At 38.1% G+C, this 15,210-nt stretch overlaps 1 protein-coding gene across 1 annotated transcript in view; it reads left to right on the plus strand.

The window, feature by feature from the left end:
* Positions 1–2,176: 2,176 nt before the first annotated feature.
* Positions 2,177–15,210, plus strand: part of HIBADH (3-hydroxyisobutyrate dehydrogenase) — a 77,103-nt gene continuing 64,069 nt past the window's right edge. Inside the window, exons 1-3 of the mRNA XM_010007557.1 lie at positions 2,177–2,332; positions 6,104–6,213; positions 9,207–9,328. Of these exons, the coding sequence (XP_010005859.1) occupies positions 2,186–2,332; positions 6,104–6,213; positions 9,207–9,328 (379 nt within the window). The 5' untranslated portion in view covers positions 2,177–2,185. The remainder of the gene's footprint in view (positions 2,333–6,103; positions 6,214–9,206; positions 9,329–15,210) is intronic.

Consider the following 15,210-nt stretch of genomic DNA (forward strand, 5'->3'; position numbering starts at 1 on the left):
CTCATAACTGACTGTTGCTAGTTGTTGAAGCATTTATCATGGTTGTTTAAGCTCAATAATCCAGACAGTATTTCTTTCATCAGAAAGTCTTGCAGTCTAGTTCAGTGCATACTTTTCCCATTTGGCTACCAGGATTCTAAAGGAAGCTGTTTTGAAAGCTTTACTGAAGTTAAGGCCAAAAAGATCCACTGGTATTAAGGGGCAGCGAAAGAAAGATGCTGAAAACCCCGACTTGAACCTCCACAGGAAGCTGCAAGCTTTAGGTGAGCAAAAGGAGCAATTTTTTATTAGTGTAAGTGCCATCCTGATCCAAGAAACCACCAGAATTTGTGGAGCCAGTGGCAGCATGGGACAGGGAGTGACTACTGCTGAGCTGACACCAGACCTGAGTGTCTTTGTACCCAGTGTCCTTGAGACCTCTCGCAGCTAGGCTTTGGCCCCAGAAATCCCTTGGGACCTCCCAGGATCCCTGCTCCAGCCCTGGGCACCCCTTGGCACCTTCTGGCAGCCCCAATCCAATACTTGGCACCCCCTGGAATGCCTGGAAGCATCGCCGTGACCTTGAGCAATCTGGTCTAGTGGGAAGTGTTCCTGGCCATGCAGGGGTTTAGAACTTACATGATCTCTAAGATCCCTTCCAAGCCAAACCGTTCTATGATTCTATGTACTGGGAAAGACTGTCTCATAGGAACTATGAAAAAGACAGACACCAAGGTTATTACTATGGCTGATGATAGTGTTTTAGGCTCTTTGTTGATTTGTTTCCTAGATTTGACATCTAGAACTTGTTAAAAAAGGTACGTGCTCTTTTCCTGACTTACCTCAATTTGCACTAAGTGTTTTGCCAGTGCAGTTTTCTTTTAAGTTGTTCTGTCTCTAGCTGTGTAATTGCTGCAGGCATCTATGGAAACTGTCTCAGACCAAAGTTCTCTCAACGAACTGGATTTATTAAATGTGGCACTTCCAAAACAGTGCTGCAGATGAAAGAGCATGACCATTGCTGGCTAAGAAGGAGCTTAAAGTCAGAAGACTCTAAAATGATTAATCAAGTGTTATTGGCCTAGAGAGGATTCTTTGCTAAGCATTGAGACCTCTTAGAGTCTAGATCCAGCTTAAGCACATTTTCTCTATGTGCACTTCAGAGTTACAGTAGTACTCTAGTTAGTTAGCCTTGTTTCTGGCTGCTTAGCTGCCACATGCCTTTGTGTTTATTCTGCACAGCTTTTTCCTTTGCTGTAATCGGCAAAGAAATCTCAGCACTGCCAAATTGTGCAGCCCTTGGATTAGGTGTGTTTAGAGTGATGGGACAGGGGTAACACTACTTACTGTCCAGCATTTGACACACCTGCAGCACTACTTACAATGCAGTATTTGATACTTGCTAGCTATTTATAAAAAATAACTGAAATGGTAGTGTTTTCTTTGTATTGTACATTATGCTTTATAGTTCTGTCTTGCTAGTACAGCATATAAAATACAGTGGTTATTCCTCTAAATAATTAATTGTTTTGTATTTATACTCCAGTTTGTTCTAGTTTTCAGTATTTTCTTTTAAGCGATACTGTAAGTGATGACATGGCTCAAATAACTGACAATGATTTATTATTCAGACTTTTACTTCTGGGTTAGCAGTTTATATTTGCACCCAGGATCAGAAGAGTTCAGTTTTTCTCTGTGAGGGTCCATGTGAAATTGTCAGCCTCTATCTGGTTCTAGAGAACAGATGCTAAATCTTGGGGCTGCAACCAAAGTGGCAAATGAGAAGTCTGTAAAATATACGTATAATTTGATTTCACATTTACAGTTTATTTTGGTGCATAAAAAAAAACAGAGACAAACCTGCATATTTTAAGTCTGTGTTTGAGCTCCTCTCAGGCTGAAACTCAGACGTAAGCTTTGAGGGATGTTGCTCAAGTTTGAGTATTACTTTTTGAAACACATTTTCCTGATTAAAATAATTTTATTTTCTATGTAAAAAGCCATTCAGGGATGGTATTTGTGGCCCAATGTGGGCTATAATCTCCAGTTTAAATTATGTGTAATAGGAATCACATTTCTGCCTTTTTTAAGCTTAACTATTTAAGTTGTCTAAGTCAGTGCAAACAGATTACATCATTGTTATGCATTACTGTAAAATGCAAATATATTGATGTTTATTGTTTTGAAATCAGTGTGTTCTAGGACAATGGCTTCCAAAACCCCAGTTGGATTTGTTGGTCTGGGTAACATGGGAAATCCAATGGCAAAAAACCTGGTAAAACACGGATATCCAGTTATTACGTATGATGTGTTCCCAGAAGCTTGCAAAGAATTTCAAGACTTGGGTGCTCAGGTATAGTAATTCACTTTCTTTATTCAAACAATACCTGTATGTATTGAATAGTTCTTGCATGTGATATGTTTTAAATAATGTTTTTTTCAGGGTTAAGATCACCATTGGAAACAAAATAGCTTAGTGAACGCAACGTGAATCTTGGAGGTTCGCTTGGAGCGAAGTCCTGATTCCACCCTACGTCATTTTCATGGTGTTAGCCACAATTGCTACCTTGCACTTCTCTAGCTGTTGTTGTTTTGTTTTGCTTTGTGGGTTTTTTTTCCCTTTTTATGAGAGTAGGTTGATGACCTGTTCTTTCACCTCCTTTCTCCTGCTTCCTCCTCCCTCAGGTCTAGATGGCCAGTGGGCTGCTTTTCATCTGGTTCTTACTTTGACCTTTTCAGGTTAGATGACCCTAGTTAAAATTTCCTGCTGGCACAGCTGTAAGGGTTATAGGGACATATGAGCTTTCCTGCTGGTTCAAGGCGCAGTCCTCAGGGGCAGGGGTAAAATCTAATTATTTAAGTGCTTGTTCTCTTAGAGGTGAGGGAGGTTATGGTGAGAGAAGAGGAAGGAATGAAAAGGAAAAAGGAGGGAAGGAAATTGATCACATTAAGGAGGTTTACTTTCCTGCCATGCACCCTGTGAAATCTTGGCCCCATTCCAGTCAGTGGTTTTGCTTTTGTTGATCCATTAATACACCCAGAAATCCATACAGCCTCTCAGGTGGTTGGGACTGTCTTTTCTAAGTGTCTGAAAAGGTATTTGACATACTTCAAAGCTACAGTAGTTTAGATAGTTGTGGTTGGATGGATAGGTTCATAAAACACATAAACAAAATAGTATCTTCAAATAAAGAGAAACTGATGCAAAAATAATGCTCTGATGTGAAAATGTAGAGGATAAGAGGAAATTTTCCAGAGGTGGCAAGGAAATTGTAGGTAGGTCTAGACAGCGGAATTGTATGACTTGAAAGTCTAAACTGTTGGAGCTAATTGCAGCTGTTTAAAATAATGAGGTAACATCAAGATTCCCAGAAGATAAAATGATAAAGTACACCTGTTGATAATTAATTGCAGCTCTCCAAAATAATTACAGAATCTTGGCCTTAAGTGGGAAGGTAGGCTTTTCAGCTTGTTTTCCTAGCCATTGTTTTTATTCTGTTAAAGCAGCTGAGACAATCAGGCATGAACCAGACCTGTTTTGAGAAGGAGTCTGGGCAACTGGAATGGATGTCTTTTTTGAACAATTAGTTTTATTTTTAATTCATGTTCTGCAATGGGATCTATTTGCTGTGGTTGCCCATTTGGATAGCTTATTGCCATAGTAATAGAATCCTTGGCACCCACTGCAACACTTAACATGCAATATTAAAGGTGAACTGCAATGCTTTTATAAATAAAGCCAGGACTATGTTTGAAGGTTGTAAATCACTAAGAGAATACACGGGTAGGCTTAAATTCAAATAAAACACACTTAAAGAAAATATGTGAACATAACTTCCTCTTCTTGATCTATAGGTGTAAATCCTACCCCAACTTTTTTTTTCAAGACTTGGAAACTTGTGGGTCCAGGGGGCCTTGTAGAAACTACTGTAGAAAGAACATTGGGCTCCAAGGACTGCTTTCGCCTTGGTGTGGCTGGTAGGGTAAAACTATTAGGAGTGTTGCAGAGGTGAAAAGATGCCCCCCAAGAGACAGTAAATGTTGTCAAATGTTGATTGTTGGAAGTTCAGTGGTAATTCTAAGGTATGTGGAGGATGAGGGATGTTTGATCATAAGCCTGCATACTCTGTGATTCCACTTACTTAAAACTCTGAAGTAAAGAGCTGGGAGGAAGTATATGTCAGGAGGCAGCTACCCGCCTGCTGATAGTGACTAGTAAGGGGAAAACTGGCCGGGCAGGTGCATATGGAACCACTTGGGGCGAAACGTGGAGAAAGTTGCAAGGCTACAGACTAGGAAGAATACTGAACAGTGCTGTGAGCAGGTAGACTGCCTCCATACTCTACTGTGTCTTTCCCCTGCCTCATAGTTACCATTTCTTTCTCATGCAGCTGAGTGCATGTGGATCACACAATTACTTTGTCTCAGTTTACATACCTATGAATCATATCTCAAATTTTGAAGTTTGAGAGTTACTGAAGTCATCTGATGCATAAAGCAGGTTAAAAGCAGTATGGTATTCAGTGACAATGGCATATTGGGCAAGCAGAATTATTAGTTGACTTACTGTAAATATATAAAAAAATAGGAAAGTATTTTGGAACAAATATAAGCAGATGTGCATATTGAAGGCATAGGCCAATGACCAGTAGGAAGAGAAGTCTCCCCTATCCAGTTGTATATTGCAAAATTTTTCAAATGCTTGATGTTTCTTAACAGCTTTCAAATAATTCAACTTAATTTCTGAGACAGGAAGTCCCAAATAAAAGTTTTGTATACTGCTTGTTGAACCAGGTAGGTAGCTTTCCTCTGTGATTGTTTATCATATTTGTTACAGTACCAAAAACCCAAAAATGACAATTCCCACTTTAATTCCCGCTTTTTTGCTACTCCCTCTCTCCTCTGTTAATACACATCGGGACTGAACAGAACCAGATATGCTCAGAAATAAAGACAAAGGTGTCATACTCCTATATAAAGAGCTAGGCTCTCTGGTCTCCAGGGAAGCAAGTAATAAAATTAACTAATTAGGTATAGAAGCTTTTCTGCTTATAATTGGCTCATTTATTCCTCTTAACCTTTGTTCTTTGGACTAGAGTATGTTTCCTTTTATAACTGTGTGTCATACCAGATGTTTTGTGCAGTATTAACTTATTCTTTCAAAATAAAACCCTGCATGTTTCTAAGTCCCATCTATGCCAGTTTCTTTACTTTTTGATCAGTGGATACAGTCTTCCCTTTACTTATTTTACAATAAGTAAAACGGAAATCAAGTTTATCATGCTGTATCCCAGAAATCCTATTATTCTGAGTTTCTTACAAGTATATCTATACCTTGCTTTCTTTGATTCTGAGACCTTATAAAAGTATTCTGTATATAAAAAAATATATTTATGTAAGTGCCTTTACTCTCAAAACTATCAAAAATTCTAACAAATACTTGTAGTTAAAAATAGATAAGGAATGTTGAAACAAGGTCATCAATTTATAGATTTGTCTACATTACAGAAAGGGAACAATTTTTTAGGTAACTGTTAAACTGCAATTTCTTTAACCCTAAAAGCCATGTGATATAGCGATTCTGATTTATTCCCACTGACTAGTAACTGCATATAAAATTTTGCTTAAGTCATTTCTTGAAGTTTAAAAACCCAAGGCACATAACAAATTTAGCAGAATAGGTCATTGTAGTATTAAGGTTCCTTTTCAACATTAAGCTACAATAACTGGAAAATAAAAGCTACAAGCCCTTTCCACAAACTTAAGTCTACTTTCTGTTCATCTTGCTTACTGCTTGAAATCTAATTCCTTTCAGTAAAACTACCTGAATTATTGAAATCAGATTTGATTCCCCCCAGCTGAATGGAAAGTTCATGAATGGGTGATGGGATCCAAGCATCCCCGTTGATGGACATTCTGGAGGAACTTCTGTGACATGATATCCAATTCATTCACGTTTCCATTAAGGTGACAGAGTTTGTTTTGTGTTCCAGTTTTTTTACTTAGCTTATTTGTGACCTATGACCTGCAACCACTAGAAGCAAACTCAGCAAGCATGTTTGACATTTCTTTTTCAGGAAATGTAACCTTATGTAATTATATTAATTTTTTTTTTCTTTAAAAGGTAACAGATTCTCCAGCAGATGTAGCAGAAAAAGCCGACAGAATTATTACCATGCTGCCTTCTAGTCCCAATGTGATAGAAGTTTACACAGGAGCAAATGGAATTCTGAAGTAAGAATTTGCTGTAGTCTGGAGAATTCCCACTCCTACTCAAGGCTGTTACACAGTTGGGGAAATGATCGCTGTTGCTGTAATTCTTACTGTGCCTTCACAGCATTCAAATTGATGTTCTCTGTTTTGTCAGTATTGATATTTCTGATTTCATGAGTTATCTTAAGCTGTGCTTGCTTTTGAATAGCTTTTGGCTAAAGTTTTAAATCTATTTTCAGTGGAATAATAACGTAGGTGAATTTGAAACAACTGAACTATTATCTACCTTCTCAGTTGCATGTTTCTTTTACGGTAATGTAATGTACTACAGACGAGTATAACTAGAATATATGCTGGCAACAATTATTTGCTCAGATACTTTTTTCTCTAACTTGAAATCCTATAACTGAAATGTTCTGAAGAGATGCCAACATGTCTCATAATGTTAAAGTGCATTAGCATAGAATAGCTGACAAGGCTTTATTGATTTCTACTCTAGTATCAGTTTATTACACAAGAAAACATCTAAAGAGTGTGTTTAATCTGAAACAGTGTTTCTTAATTTTTGTTCAGAGATTTCCACTGAGCCTGAAATCCACAGTTTGCAGAATTCTAATACTCAAGTTTTTGGACTTGCCAAGTTAAAAAATAAATAGTATTTAAAAGGAGCTTCTGGCCACGTGCACTGCTGCTGCTAGCAGGCTAAGGCAGTCAAATACCTTTGAAGATCAAAGTATCACAGAATCTTAGGGGTTGGAAGGGACCTTGAAAGATCATCTAATCCAACTCCCCTGCCAGAGCAGGATCACCTAGAGCACATCACACAAGAACATATCCAGGCGGGTTTTGAATGTCTCCAGTGAAGGAGACTCCACAACCTCTCTGGGCAGCCTGTTCCAGTGCTCTGTCACTCTCACAGTAAAGAAGTTTTTTCTGATGTTTTCGTGGAACCTCCTATGTTCTAGTTTGCACCTACTGCCCCTAGTCCTATCACTACACATCACTGAAAAAAGCCTGTCTCCATTCTCCAGACACTCACCCTTAACATATTTGTAAACATTGGTAATGTCACCCCTCATTCTCCTTTTCTCCAAGTTAAAGAGGCCCAGCTCCCTCAGCCTTTCCTCATAAGGGAGATGTTCCCCTCCCTTCATCATCTTTGTGGCTCTGTGCTGGACTCTTTCAAGCAGTTCCCTGTCCTTCTTGAACTGAGGGGCTCAAAACTGGACACAGTATTCCAGATGTGGCCTCACCAAGGCAGAATAGAGGGGGAGGAGAACCTCTCTTAACCTACTAACCACACCCTTTCTAATACACCCCAGGATGCCATTGGCCTTCTTGGCTACAAGGGCACATTGCTGGCTCATGGTCATCCTCCTGCCCACCAGGACCCCCAGGTCCCTTTCTCCTACACTGTGCTCCAGCAGGTCTACTGGTGCATGGGGTTGTTGTTCCCCAGGTGCAAAACTCTACACTTGCCCTTGTTGAATTTCATCAAGTTTCTCCCTGCCCAACTGTCCAACCTGTCTAGGTCTCACTGAATGGCAGCACAGCCTTCTGGTGTGTCAGCAACACCTCCCAGTTTAGTGTCATCAGCAAACTTGCTGAGGGCACATTCTGTTCCCTCATCCAGGTCATTCATGAAAATATTGAATAGTACCAGTCCCAGTACTGACCCTGAGGGACTCCACTAGTCTCCAACCTCCCAACTAGATTCTGTCCCATTGACCACAACTCTCTTGACTTCTTCCATGTAGGATTTTACCGCTATCCAGGTTAATAATGTAAAGAAGGAAACATACATCAGACCAAAGTCCAGTAAATTGTCTAAAAGTGGTGTTAGCTTTTTAGTTATTGATTGTAGACAATATTAAGGTGCAGTGATTAGAAAATTAAATAAAGGGCGTGGATTTTCTGTTCTCCTTCCAATATAGTAAATAATAGTTGTTTCCTTCCCTTACTGTTGATAGTTTAATTCCACACAAGGCACGACTGAACAGACCTAAGTATCCCTTGCTTAGACCTTTCAGGGAAGAAGTGTAATTGGATCAGTCCCATAAAGCTGGACAAACAGCTGTGGGAGAATTGTATCCAGGATGGCAGTGCTTTGCAGACTGATTGGCAGTACTTACTCATATAATACAGCCAGTTAATCTTTTGAGTACTTAGATGTGGAAAATCCAGTGGGGAACACAGAATGTAGAAAGCAGTCCTGTGCTGCTGCAGTTTCTCAGCCTCTATATTTAACAGAAGGAAGTATAATTGGACAGTCTGAATGACCTGGTCTTTGGTGACTGGATTGACTTAGATACTTTTCTGAAGCTTTTTACGCTTTACTGAAGAAAGCGTTGATGCTCTGGAGTGTCTAAGGGTAAATTTAGTAATCTTGCTGTGTTACCAAGTGCCACTGCCCCTAGTTCTGAAGATAAGGGGAGATGATGTAGTGCTGTACCTGCTGCGCTGGTTTTCGATTGCAAACTAACTGCAGCAGCTTGTCCCTCCTGTGAAAACAGACAAGTTCTGTGTATGTGGGACTATTTGAGTCTGGAGCTGCAGTGAGTTCCACAACTGTATGTGTGTATGTATTGAGAGACGATTTCCAGATATTTAGGTAATTTGATTTAGTGAAATGCACTGTACTGTCAGCAGCGTGCAATGTGCAGTGAAGTTCTTCATCTATCAAGGGTAGCTTTAAATTACTCAACCTTTTTTAATGACTGAAAAATTATGTTTGATTCTATGGTGTTTGCTGGTACAGCAAACATTAAATCATGGTGCAATTGAATCAAAAGAGGGATAAAAATATAATCCTTTTTTATTGTTGAGGACATTAAAAATAATTTTAATTGAATTTTTAAAAATACATACACAACTTCTTGTGTTCTGCAGTTCGGGTTTAAAACTTTGTCTTTATTAGCATACCAAAAGGTGTCTGTACATTTATCATGTTGGGGAAATACAGTGCCATGGTAATAGTTGCAAAAAAAATACTTAATAATTAATCTTTATTTTAGGAAAGTGAAGAAAGGCTCATTGCTAATAGATTCCAGTACTATAGACCCTGCAGTTTCAAAAGAATTAGCCAAAGCAGTTGAGAAAATGGGAGCTGTTTTTATGGATGCCCCAGTTTCTGGAGGTAAGTCTCCATTAATAGTTTACTTCATACCAGACATGTCTCTTTGTTTGCAGTCTCAGCCACCAGATTGTGCCCATGTTGGTATAAATTGCTTTTCTTTGCTGAATGTGTAGTTTGTTTGGTTTTTTTGTTCCATTACATTAAAGAAATCTTATGTTACTTTAGGAACATTTTTTGAGTATAGGAACATGCTTTTTTGTTAGGCCTGGAAAAAATGAGCTTTCACGTGATATGGGACAACGGTCCTTTTAATTTAACTTATTCAGTAAGTTATATTTTTATGCAGATAATTGCATCTCATCAGTCTCCATACATTTGTTTCTGTCAGGGAAGACTGGTCGCCACTGAGCAGTTCTGCTACTTTTTCATTATTTAAAAAGGAGAAATGGAAGAGTGGAAGAAAGAATCTCATTTTCAAGAGAAAACAGAGCTTTCCTCTGGTTTTATAATGTTAAAGAATGTGGGTGATGATTGTCTGTTTTTGAAGTTCTGACTATTGATCTTGTGAGTTTTTAATCTCTTGTAAGAAATAATGTAGCCCAGGGAAGTCTTTCATTTTGTGGACAGAGGAGAGCAGAAGCATTAATAAGATTTTGAAAAGAAAATCATAGATACTTGTTACTACCAGAGTTCGTTAAAACCCCTAGGATCGGAAGGTGTGGAAAACCCATTTTTTTACAGTCCCCTCTAAAAACTCATGTAAGTGGCATCATGATAACTGTTTTTGTGTCTTCAATGACATAATTCAGAGAGTTATACCTGAAAGAGAATAAAAATGCAAAGGGTGGAAGAGAATTCGGCCTTACAGATTTTATCAAAGGTATGATGCACAGGCTAGAAAAAGCACAGCCTGAATTTCAGATCCTGAAGATGAGTGTTGATGAGGAGCAAAAGCTAACCAGCTTTTCAATTTTCAATGGAAAACTTAAGGCAGGATTTGGATACAGACTAGATGCCAAAATTTACATCAAAATTCTAATGTGAAGAGAAAGTAGGAAAACCTGGGTAGGGGATATTAAAGAATATAAAGGGGAAGAAAAGGTTCTTGCTTCCTGGTGAAAATATTAGTCCTTGTTTTATAAAGTTGGATAACTTGTGAGCCTGGGGAAAAAAAAAAAAAAAACAACCCACAGAAAAAAGTATGTTGTGGCTGGATTATGTATCTATCTTACCCTTTTCTAAACACAGCCTTCTACTTATTGGTCAGGTGATTCTGACATTTTTTATGTGGTTCTTTCAGTGTCTTTCCACCAAATATGTTGTTTGCCTGAGGGAATTATTTATCTTTTGGAAATGGTCATTTGTTTTCCCCATACATTTTTGCTTTAAGGCTAACTATGCCATAACTATGAAGAGAGAAAAAAAGAAAAGTGCTATTCCAAAATAACTGTAGCTGTTTGGGAAGTTTTGTTCCTTGAGAAAATGGTAATGCTGAGACTGTGTTAATATGATAACCTACAGTTGACTAGCATGTATGCAAATGGAATTTTTGGTGTTAATGGTTTATCTGAATGCAAAATATTTGGTGTTTTGTGTCAGTTACAGACTGAGTGGTATTCTGAAGGAAAGGAAAAGAATTGATTTTTATATTTCTAGTACATAATGTGTTTGTGAATGCCAAGGAGTGCTCTGTACAAATAATGTTTAAAGTGGGCAGTTGCTAGAAATGTGGAGAAGTTGTGTTAGAAATATCTTCAGTGTTATGCTTTGTTCTTTCCATCTTTCAAGACTTAATGCATCAAATCTTTGGGACATTTTTGTAAGTCCTGACTGCATTGTTGGCCTTTAGACAAAGCACTAAATGGAGAAGTATGCTCAGCTCTCTAGAAATTGGCAGGCATTATTCTGTGGCTGTGCAATGCGATAGACTTGGCAGGAGTGTGAAGGAGGGTTTTTGTGGGATGCAGTGAGGAGGAAGAGAAAGCAGCATGCCTGAACTAGACCTGTTTACTAGCTGTTATTGGCAGGCCAATCTGCTTGTGTTTTTAGGTATTTGAGCATTGCCTGGTGAACGTTAGTGTTCACCTGCACTGTGAACAAGTTATTTCATAAACTAAGTAATATTTTGAAAATTGCTTGGTCTATAAACCTTATGGAGAAATAGCGATTATTTTAATCCTGTCTTGACCCTGCAAATTAAGTAACTTAAAGCCTAGCATTAGTGCCAGATTTTAGTGGCTTGTTTGCAGCCTTACACCTGAAAGATTCTTTCCCTTGACCTTTTTTAGATGGGCCTGTGCACCAGTGTAGTAGTGCCATCTTTTTCATATGATTGGCCTACAGCATTTACTTGCAATTACAGTAGGGAGCCATTAAGTAGAACTTGATGCACCAAGTTTCTCTGGTGCTATTTTGTATTAACTGACTTTGGAAAATACTTTTTATCCCAGTAGTTACATTCAGATTATCTTGCTAATACTGTCTGGGGATAGCAAGTGATTGATCCTGGGATTAGGATCTTTTGCAGGTCCACATGAGAAAGTTGTGTCACAGTCCCAGTGCTGCCTTGATTTGTGAGCTTTGTGAGCCTATGACAAATCATGAAACATCTTCAAAACCAGTGTTTATTTAATTAATTTATTTATTTTCATTCTAGTGAAGTAAATTTACCTTTTTTTGAAAATTTGATTCTGCATATTTTTGTGTGTAAGAGGCTTTTAAAGAACATATTATCACAGAAGTGTATTTAAAACTTATGTTGGCACCGTAGACACCAGTGGCTGAGAAAAGGTTCTATATTTAGCCTTTAAGAATTGTGTCAAGTTTCTTCTCCCACTGATTTCACTGAAAGTATACAGATACTCAGTTTGAAGCCCAGAGCAAACTTTCCTAGTAGTTTAACTGATGCTGATGCAATATTTATGTCTTTTTAATTCAGTATACAAAATATGAGTGAAATGGGTTTTTTTAAATATTTCTGATGTGGTGCTTTCTTCTTTTTAACTGTTGTTAGTGTTCAGGTACAATCTTTTCAACTTTTTTCCCTTCCACTGACTCTTCAAATTGTATCAGCTCCCCTTCTGCTCAAAATACGTTGTACTGCATTCTACTGGAACTTCACAAAAAGTTGTGACAGCTTGGTTTGTTTTTCTGGTTTTGGAGTTATAGATAAATTGTTTAAAATTACTTTGTAAATATAGTTCTCTAGATCTGATAACAAAAGTTAGGTAGAACCTCCTTGTCACTGTCTACTTTAGCCAAGATAGTAATCAATAAAAAGTCAAACCACTAATTTGGTTGTAAGAGCTGTGATGTACAGAACGGTTTTCATGTTAAAATGGTAATAAACAGTAGAATAAAACATTGTTTTGTAGGAACTGTGGGCTGGAGCTGTTTAAAAAAAGGTTGGCATTTCTATTCCAGCTGTTATTTCAAACTGTTTCCTATTGTACTACTTCCATAAGCTCCAGCTAACCACTACGTGATGGAAAGAATATTAGTAGTAACACTGGCAAATTGAGACTTCAGCTTTCTGGTAATAGAGTAAAATGTGAATCCTGAAGAGTGAATTGCAAACTTAGTCCCTATATAGCCAAATCTGTACTTAAAATGGAGCAAATAAAAATAATGTTTAGAAATACTGTGAAGATGTTTTATTTCCTTTCAAAGAGCAGAATATTTCAAGGTTCCAGCCTTAAAAAATAATGAAAAAAGAAAAGACACCTTCTCAAAACCAGAGAAGTTAATGTATTTCAATGGCATAATCAGACTAGTAGCAGAGATTAAAAAGACCAGAGGAATTGATTAACATTTTGCTCTTACTTGAACATTGAAAGTTTAGTGAAATGTCTTTTCCAAGGGAGGCAGGGGGAGAGGGCCTTGCAGAAGAGCAAAGACTATGCCTGTGCACACTAACACTTGCAAAGACAGTTTGAAAGATGTTTTTTTAGACTAAACAATAAAAAACAAGTTGTTCAAATCTTATGTCTCTTAGCTTGTAAATTCTATTGGAACAAGAAAGCATCATCAATATGTTTGCCAGAAAAAATCTGGTTAATAGGCCTCTCTTCTTGTTGGACAGCCTTCATAGAGCTGGCTTTCCTAGATTGTATCTGCTTTGTTTCTTTAGCTTTATGCATTTTTAGAGAAATGCAGTCTTAGGACTTCATGGGAGTGGAATAATTGTTTGGTTAATTCAACATCTCTAATTGAAGAGATCTTGAAAATGTTACACATTGGCAAAGTGTGCGTTTTGACGCTGGGGAGAGAGGAAGTATAAACCCTGTGCAGAAATCAGGATGTTGGCAGCAGAAGAGTTAGATAGTACATTTACTGATGTGCTGACTTTGTGAGGGTATTTTTCTCCTGTGAGTCTGTTAGTCTTTTTATTTTATTTTATGGAGAATGCAAAAGTTAAGCAGAAAGCAAGGGAAGAATAATGAGATTTATTGAGAGCATCATCTAAAAATTTTCACGGGGGTGGAGGCAATTGTTCCTACAATGACTAAAAGGGTGAAATTACTGATTTTATTCAAGTATAGTGTATATTTTGGCTATAAAACTGTGTGTAGTCTGGCCAAGTAGTGACCAATGTGTAGGGGAACATATCTGTCTTAATTTATTCGAAGGTGTAAAGATGAGTTATTCAGGCTGGCCCAATGGGATATAACCAGGAATAATAGGCTGGAAATTATTAAGGAAAGAAAAATGCATGCTGTGTCTACCAGGAAAAACTTCCTAACAAAATTTTTCATACACTGGATTAATTTTCCAAAGGAGATTATTGAAGCCAAGTATCTCCACATGCTTTAAACTGTACTGGGCAAACTGCTAGGAATTATTCTGTAGGGAAAAATCTTTAACTGGCAGGAGGATGCCTACATGATCTAATAGGTCTTTTCCATCTCTGATGTCTACAGTTGTGTTGTGTTCTCACACATGGTGTTCAAAAACAGTTAATGGAAAACTCTCCAGATGGAATTTAAAAATCCCTGTGGCACTCTTTGAAAAAGAGTAAGGGATAACTGCAGAATTAGAGCCAACATTCCTTTTCTCAGTAAAACTGTTTCTAATATCCACGACTGTATGGGAGCTGTTACCACATTCCTACTAGCTGCTCTGTTTGCATGTGGTTACTTTAATGCTAGTATCTGGCTCATCCTGTCAAACGTTCCTAGATACACAGTGAGAAAGATCTTCACATTTTAGCCTGGTCATAAGTCCTAGGGAATAAAAATTAATTTTATTTTAAAAATTTTGATTACTTCTAGAGAACCTTTAAAGTTAAGGAGTTGCCCGTGGTGTGTGAAAACATTTCTGGAAATTGACCGATGACTTTAAAGTTTTCTGCAAAGTTTGTTTTGGTTTTAAATGTTCATCAGTTCAAGGAGGACAGGGAACTGCTTGAAAGAGTCCAGCACAGAGCCACAAAGATGATGAAGGGAGGGGAACATCTCCCTTATGAGGAAAGGCTGAGGGAGCTGGGTCTCTTTAGCTTGGAGAAAAGGAGACTGAGGGGTGACCTCATCAGTGTTTACAAATATGTAAGGAGTGAGTGTCAGGAAGATGGAGTTAAGCTTTTCTCAGTGATGACCAGTGATAGGACAAGGGGTAATGGATGCAAATTGGATCATAGGAGGTTCAAGGTGAATATCCGAAAAAGATTTTTTACTGTGAGAGTGACAGAGCACTGGAACAGGCTGCCCAGGGAGGTTGTGGAGTCTCCTTCACTGGAGACATTCAAAACCCCTCTGGATGTGTTCCTGTGTGATGTGCTCTAGGTGACCCTGCTCTGGCAGGGGAGTTGGACTAGGTGATCTTTCGAGGTCCCTTCCAACCCCTAAGATTCTATGATAGGCTTCTTTTTCTCTCTTTTTGCTCTTTAAGCTGAGCCCCTCGTTAAAAATGTGTATTTTTCATTCAAACAAAAAACCTACCGTGAC

Source organism: Chaetura pelagica, unplaced genomic scaffold (genome assembly GCF_000747805.2).
Source record: "Chaetura pelagica isolate M959 unplaced genomic scaffold, ChaPel_1.0 scaffold10, whole genome shotgun sequence".
Classification (NCBI taxonomy): Eukaryota; Metazoa; Chordata; class Aves; order Apodiformes; family Apodidae; genus Chaetura; species Chaetura pelagica.